The sequence below is a fragment of the Alexandromys fortis genome, unplaced genomic scaffold (assembly GCF_014885135.2).
Source record: "Alexandromys fortis isolate MF-2015 unplaced genomic scaffold, M_Fortis_MF-2015_v1.1 scaffold_36, whole genome shotgun sequence".
NCBI lineage: Eukaryota > Metazoa > Chordata > Mammalia > Rodentia > Cricetidae > Alexandromys > Alexandromys fortis.
In genome coordinates this window covers 13265755-13273680 of record NW_026067915.1, presented here as the reverse complement: position 1 = coordinate 13273680, position 7926 = coordinate 13265755, and the positions used below count along the sequence as shown (strand labels likewise).

The window sequence follows — 7926 nt, the reverse complement described above, 5'->3', positions numbered from 1 at the left end:
TTGAGATTAAAGGCAGGCGTGTACTACCACACACAACTTCTCTTTTTCTTACTTTTTTTTTTTTTTAAGAATTTTAACTTTTAGTCTGCATATTATTTTCAACACACTGTAAATCATTTAAAATTTTCTTCCCGGAATTCTCCTGTTCTCATTGCTCTGCCTCTACTTCCTGCTTGGTCACCCCTCTTATACTTCCTGCCTGGCTAATGGCCAATCAGCATTTTATTAAAAATAATACAAGTGACAGGATAAAAGACCATTGTCCCACAGCAAATGTGTCAATGTTTTTATTCATTTATTCATTTATTTTATTACAAGTCATTAGAATTTATTAAACAATGTTTTCTTTAAAAAATATATATCCATAAAATCCTTCACCAAAAATTATTATTCAGAAAAACAAAAGTTCCTTCTGGAAGTAAACTCGTGTGGCTACTGGATGACAGGTATCTGCTGTGATACTAGAAACTACTTCTTGTTCTTTCATTGGCAACCTGTATCCTATTGTTCAAACAAACAGAAAACAACCAGAAAGGCCACTAGACCAGCTAGGCTCCATTGCGTTTCTGTCCTTCCATAGGAAAGGCAGGTCATTTCCCACCGCCCGCTCTGCTAACCAGTATCCAACGGATAGCCACACAGCTCTTGTGAGTTTAAGTGGGCAAAAATTCTGACCATCGTGGTGCTTTACTTCCTGAGTGTGCCATCGCCATCAGACAGTGGTCTACACTAGATCAAGGTTCCCAGCTGCGCAAAGACAGCTCAAGTGTCAAGTAATCCCAGCCTGTTTTATGGAGTTTTGAGTGTTTGTTTCAGCCGCTGCAGACCTTGCTTTGTGTAGATCACCAGGTCCACCCGGCTGCTGTTGAGGGTCAAGATTTGCACCTTTGTGCTGAGCTGAGCAAAGAATTTTTTATTCTTCTCTGTAAGGGCCTCTGACTGTTCCCAGAGTTCGAAGGCTTTAAGGAGGTGGTTTGTGATGGTGAAATAGGCAAAGGTCTTGTTCTGGATGGTGACTGGGACACGGATGGTGGCCGTCATCCCACCAGCGCTTGACTGGGACCTGACAGATCTGTCAGGAGAAGGCACTGGGGAGAGGGAGGACGGAATACCTGTGCATAGAGAAGAATTGGTGAAGTGGTCACTAAGAGAGTGAGAATACTTCATTACTACGTCCTGTTTACAGCGAAACATCACCATGTTCACCAGTGACTGGCAACGCAAACATAAAACGGCAAAGATCATTTCTTGTGCTGGCACCGTGGCATCCGAGAAGGATTTTAATGACATCGTGAACTTAATTGAGGTCTGCAGTTTCTGAGTAGACAGCGTACGCTGCCTTTACTGAGCTTTCTGACTCCATGGCCATCCCACACTCAATTAAAGACAGGACAGCTTCCAAATACTTGAAGGCCTTTTTGATCTTGTTCGTCATTGCCGCTGCTTCACACTTCAACCTTTTAGCTGCCTTCATGTAAAAGTCAGCTTTCTGCATGTAAGGTTTCACTTGTGGCTTCCCTGGTTTACAGTTACCCTCTGGCAAAGAAGGCACTAGGAACGCATTTGTGGCTTCTCTAGAAGACCCTTTGTATTCCAAGCCCCTGGCCTGCACTTTCGGCACTTTTCTGTGCTTGGGAACAGAAGAGTCCTGGTCATTGGCATTGGCACTGCCTGCACTTTTGGGAGGGTCCTGACCACAGGTGTCTACATCCGGCTTTGGCTTCTTGCGTGCAGTTTTGGTTGACTTCTGGGAGGAGGAAGAGGCTGACAAAGGTGGCAGAGAAGACATTTCTTTTCTTGAGGACTCTTCAGGAGGGTTTGGAAGTCTTTGTTTTGGAAGATTCAGTATGGGAAGAGGAAGAAGAAGTACAATGTGACTGGACATTTTTCTCACTTCTGATTTTCTTGCTGGCATGGTCTTTTTCTGAGTCGCTGCCCTTTCTCTTCTTGCTCAGTCTGCTGGAGCCATTGCAGTCTCTCTTTTCAGAGTCTTGCTTCTTATCTGCTGGCGGCTGCCTGTCTTCTGCTTTCCTAGGGCTGCCACCCTTCCCCAGGGGCTGGGGAATCTGAGTGAGATGATCTAGGTTTATCTTCTTCACTACCAAACTCGTTGGTAGTGGAGAGTCCCTGAGCGGTGAGAGCAATTCGGTGTCTCTCTTTTGACCTTCTTCCTGGACATTTGCAGTTTGTTGGCAGTCGCTAGACCTGCCACTGCTGCTGCCACTGCAGCCCCTACCACTGTGAGGCAGAGTGAAAGAGTTCCTGTTTTGAGCTTTGTCCTTTGGTGGCTGAGGGCCTGAGGGCACCTTTAAGGGAGCCTGGGAACCCTTGTGCTTCCTTTTCTCCTTAGGGGCTGGCTCGGCTGCCTGATGGTTGGGCATGCTAGCTTCAGGCTTAGGCTCCCTGCCTTTTGCCTTCATCTTGGTTTTGTCTTTGGAAGTCTGTTTTTTTGATTCAGAAGGAAGGGGTCCTGGTTTACTTTCCACCTGCAAACAGGCCTGGGGCTCTGCTTGGCCAGAGCCCTTAGCAGGTTTTCTGGGTTGTTTGGTTTCAATAGTTTGCTGAGGTGGGGACTCCTGTTGGGCAGGGGATTTCTGGCAGCTCCTCTCTTCAGGTTGGGGCCCTTCAGTGGGATCTTGGACACCTTTGCTGGAACTCTTGCGGGGAGAGCCTTTGGACTCAGGGTGTAGCTGGTCAGTGTTGCGGTTTTCACCCTTGTTTTCCGACTTTGCACTACTGGAATGTGCTGACACCACCGGCTTGGGGAGAATCTGGGGAGCACTTGGAGGTGCAGATAGGGATGGAAACTTCCCTGCTGTTTGTTCTGTGTCGCTCTCTTCACTATCACTGAGCTGCAGGTCCTCCCAGAGTATGGATGTTCCTTGCTGGGAATTGGGAAAAATTTTGGAAGGTGGATCGTATTGATTTTGGCTTTGGGTTGCAGAACTATTGGGCAGAGGCTCCTTTGTAGGGAAAGGAGATCTGGATGTCTTGGCCCTACTGGGTGTATGCTTGGTCTTGGCCGTACTGGGCGTATGCTTGGTCTTGGCCGTACTGAGTGTATGCTTGGCTGTCGGAGGAGGGATCCACGAATGGGTCATTTCCTTCAGAATCTCCTCAATGCAGCGGACTTCATTGAAGAACAACTGCTCCACCGACTCCGACTGTGAAGATATCTTCAGTCTGGTGAGTTTGGCTTTGGCTGGCATTTTTACATCCAGTTTTTCGAAGCTCTGCTGACCATTGTCTTCCAGTGGCTGCTTCAGGCCCAAGGACTCACTGGGAGCCTGATTCTGACCGTCTGTGGGCCAGATACATGTCATGGGCTTCTGCTGCATTGCAACGCTTTCTGAGGGGAGAGGAGGGGGTGGAAATGTTTGAGAGGCCACCCCAAGTCTGGTAATTACCACTGAAGTGTCAACAGGAGTCTCGTTATCTTGAACCTTCACCTTCGGGTCCTTGGAAGACGTGTCTGCACAGTAGCCTTTATTGCTAGTGCTACTGCTGCTGTAAACCTTGCGGGTTCTTTGCAGTCTGGAATGTGCAGGTGACAAATGGGACACAGGGGAGATTAAGGGTGAGAGTTTTTTACCCGGAGCTGAGTCACCATCAGCTCTGCGGTCACACTTTTTGTGGTTTGAAGAGTGCCCCTCCTGACTGAGGCGATCTCGAGTCAGATGCTGTTTGTCGGGTGGACCATAGTTTTCGGTATGGAGACTTGGCACTGGCTCCATCCTTGGTGGTGCCATCTTTGAACTGTGGCTAATGTTACCAACAAAAGGTGATCCATGGGCAGAAGTACAGAAAAGCTTGTGGTAGATGTGCATGCAACAGGAGTTGGATTCAAGGCTTTCCCTGTCATGAAATAAAGGATATTTCGGCTTCCCCCGGCTGTCTTCAGAACCATTTGGACACTGAGTACAAGACATAGATCTCCATAACTCCTTCATATCTTCGTAGTCTCCTAGTACGTTCTGTATCTGACGCGACAACTCATCCCTTTTTTTAGTCTTGTAGGGCTCTCCAAACAGTGGCATCTTTTCAGCAGACACCTCTTTCTCCAGGTGAGTTTCTTGGTTGCCTCTCTCCTTCTCTCGAATCCGAAGAAGGTTACTCTTTTCACTGCTGTCCTTGAATGCAGTTAATGGCGGTCTGTGGAAGGTGCTCATTTTCCAGGTTCTCTGGTTCTATAGTTATGTCTGGGGTGTCTGTGTCTCCTGCCTTGACCTGTTGAGATGCAGGGACAAGAGAGTTCGACTTTAGAATTGTGGGAGCCAATGGTGCAGGCCGTACTTCGGCGCGTGCAGGCTGTGGGCCGAGTGCATCGGGCTCTGCCAGCAACCAATTTGCCAGCTTCCGGCATTGGCCACCCAGAATACCCCAGGCCAAGGCCACGCCCTCCGTGCCAAGCCACGCCCATAGCTTCACCCCACCCCCACCTGGCCCCAAATGCCTACATTTTATGATTCAAGTATGTGGAGCTTTTGAATTTCCAGGGAGGTGTTTGCAGAAGGGTTAGTTGCTACAGAGGCATTTTTAGATGCTGTAGTCTCCCCATCTCTCCTACTTCGGTTCACATTTATTTCTTAAAGATTACTGAGGAGCAGGAGAGAATGCTCAGTGGATAAAAATAGTTGGTGTGAAAACAGGAGGACCTCAGATTGTCCTTAGCACCCGTTCAAAAGCATAGACACACATATCTGTGACTCAAGTGTTGTGGAACATTGCCAAGCAGATTCCAGAAGCTCAACGGTCAACCAGTCTAGCCCTAATAGCAAGCTTCCAGTTCAGTGAGAGACCCTGTCTCAAAAAATAAGGTGGGATGTAGGAAGACACTTGACATCTGTCTCTAGCTCCTACATGTGTGTGCATGGGTGTGTACGCTGCATGCACATGTGTACATACCACACAAATACACACATACACATACTTTATACATGATTAATTGAGCAACTACGGAGATCAAGAATTAGCCTGCAGGGATCCTATAGAGCCAGCCATGATAAATTAGGACAGAGGGAAGGAGTCAAGTACGGCGAGAGGAGAAAGGAATGAGAATCAGGGAGCATGAGTGCTGTACAGGGAGGTGACAGCTATGCTGGTCTTTGACAGATGTGTAGGAGTTGAGCACACAGAGAAAGGAAGGAGTCTTAAGGACCAGAGAAGCAACTCCCTCCTTCCTCCCACACTCATACCCTGCCCCCTTTCCCTCCCACCCGGCCAGCAGTCGGAACACAGAAATAATCCTGGATCCCGCGGGAAGAGGAGCAAATGCTCAACACTGTACCGCGAGACTGCGCCCGCTTGCTAAGCGTAGCCCTGCAGCACTTGTGCCTGTGAAATGCATTTCACGGCTCATCTGTTCCCTAAATGAGATGTGAAGGCAGTTTACACCTCGTTTACATTTGCGCTGTTTTAAGGAACAGTATAGATGCTACTCCACCCAAGAAAAGAAATGAGGTCAGCTGCTCCCTTCTCTCTATGGAGTGCCTCTACACAGCCCCTCGGACCCTCCCAGGCACACAGGAACCTAAGCTTGGAGTTGAGCAGGTAAACCAGCCATAAGATAGGTGCTGAGAGCAGCGCCCATTGTGTTCCTTTGATGTGGGGGATGGGTAGCCCTTCTTTAAGCCAGCACTAGGTTCAAGGTGTCTAAGTTATTCAAATAGAATGCAGAGATTTTGAATGTACACTTAGAAATTTCACTTTGCACATCCTCTTACCTGAGTATGTGAGAACTCTACTAAAATCGTTCATGCGCCTCTCCTGTCATGAGTGATCTCTTAAATGAGCACTGTGGTGACATTTATTTCCATAGAGCCACTGTGCTATTCCAGAACTTCATATATACAAAATTAATAGTGTGTGCTTTTCTTTCGGGTCTGCTTTGTTTTGCTCACAGGGCGCGTGTCAGGGTTGTATATGCTGCACTATGGCTCCACGGCTCATCCCCTTGAATGATTTTTTAGTGTCCTAAATCCTATCTCTTTTTTTGCATGTCCTGATCCTGATTCTGATCTAGAATTCACTATACTTGACAGAGCACAGTACATTTTCCACCCTGGCCATTTACTTGCAGAGTGTGAGGCCTTCTGCCCCTCTTTTTCCAGGGGAGAGATCATGTTGCCGTTTTTAGCAAATTGCTATCTGTATATTGTTTCTAAGTTTTGTGCTTTGAAAGCACTAAGGCATAAGTTTTCCTTATTTTCCCACACCAAGTTTTGTTCCTTCATGATTGTAGCTGCCCATCTCTGTAACACGAATTCTAATTGTTCTTTATAATCAGTACCGAGTGTCAGAAGCAGGGGTTAAAGCTAAAGATCAGAGAAACAGACCAGTAAGCCCCAAGTGAGTACTTACTTCTATCAAAGCTCAGACCAAGATGGGTGATCCTCAGACTTCCTAGACTGAGCTGGGTCTCCACCAAATCTCATACAGTATGTTCAGATAGCACTTGAGGTCCTCGCTTATATAGCTTTCTCTGCCCTGCCTTAAGCCTTAATCCCTTCTTGACTCCACCCCCCTAATGCTGGGAGTGAGGGTGTGTGAATCCCAAACACTAGGATTAAAGGTTAATCCACTGACTGTTTCAAGTAGGCCACATTAACCTTGAACTCCCAGAGATCTGTCTGCCTGTCTTGTGAGTGCTGGGATTAAAGGTGTGTGCCACTACTGTCTGCCCTCCAAGGCTAACTTGCAGTAGCCCTGCATTCTAACCTCCAGGCAAGCTTTATTTCTTAGATTACAAACAAAATACCAACATATCTCCACGTCCTCTTGTGGCTTGACTTTCTCATGTTGCCATGCTAGCTAACGGCCTTACATCAGCCTTCCTCGGGACTATGCAAATGTTTGCTTGTTTCAGTTGGTTACACAAAATGTTTCCTTACATTATTTGTATTCATTTTTCTTTTTTCATTATTTGAGACAGGATCTCACTATACAGCCTTGGCTGACCTCAACTCATTACGCAGATTAAGGTTGACCTTCAAAATCACAGGGATCATCCTGTCTCCAGGCTGCAGGGATTGAAGGTGTGGGCCAACTTTTATTACTATTTTTTTAAACATTTAAAATTAAAAGTACTAATTGCTCTTCATAAAACATTTATCACCCAGAGATAAAAATTGAGCCAAATTCCATTTTCTAGAAATGCAGCTAAAACCAGAGGTACCAATAGATTTTGATTAAAACCACTTAAATATCTCTCCATTCAGTACTCAGGTAGCTAATGATGTATCTAGGTATAGGTTTTAAAGAACTGCTTTGAACAATTCAACATATATTCATTTGAAATGGCTCTCTTGTTGTGCAATGGTAGACATACATGATAGAATACATTAGTCTCAAAAGATTCTTTTTATGTACATTTCAAATGACATTTGAACTGCATAATTTGAGTTTGGAATGTATCTCTAGAAATCTATATTATTGGGAATCAATCTACCTCAGGATCCAGCAATACCACTCTTGGGAATATACCCAAGAGATGCCCAATCATACTACAAAAGCATTTGTTCAACCCTGTTCATAGCAGCATTATTTGTAATTGCCAGATCCTGGAAACAAACTACATGCCCCTCAATGGAAGAATGGATAAATAAAGTGTGGAATATATACACAATAGAGTACTACTCAGTGGTAAAAAATAATAACATTTTGAATTTTGCATGCAAATGGAAAATAGAAAACACTATCCTGAGTGAGGTAACCCAGACCCAAAAAGATGAATATGGTATGTACTCACTCATTAGTGGATTCTAGCCATAAACAAAGGACATTAGCCTATAGTTCACAAACCTATATGCTTAGAGAAGCCAAATGACAAGGTGAACCCAAAGAAAAACATATATGGATCATCTTGGAAACTGGAAGCAGACAAGATTGCCGGGCAAAAGTTGGGAGCATGGAGATGGGGGTAAGGGG

General features: G+C 45.7%; 1 protein-coding gene across 1 annotated transcript; it reads right to left on the bottom strand.

The window, feature by feature from the left end:
- Positions 1-789: 789 nt before the first annotated feature.
- Positions 790-4169, bottom strand: LOC126499987 (AF4/FMR2 family member 1-like). Its single transcript, XM_050139559.1, is given in 4 exon segments — positions 790-1302; positions 1304-1822; positions 1824-3017; positions 3072-4169. Coding segments are annotated over 4 exon segments (3324 nt in total).
- Between the last annotated feature and the right edge of the window lie 3757 nt (positions 4170-7926).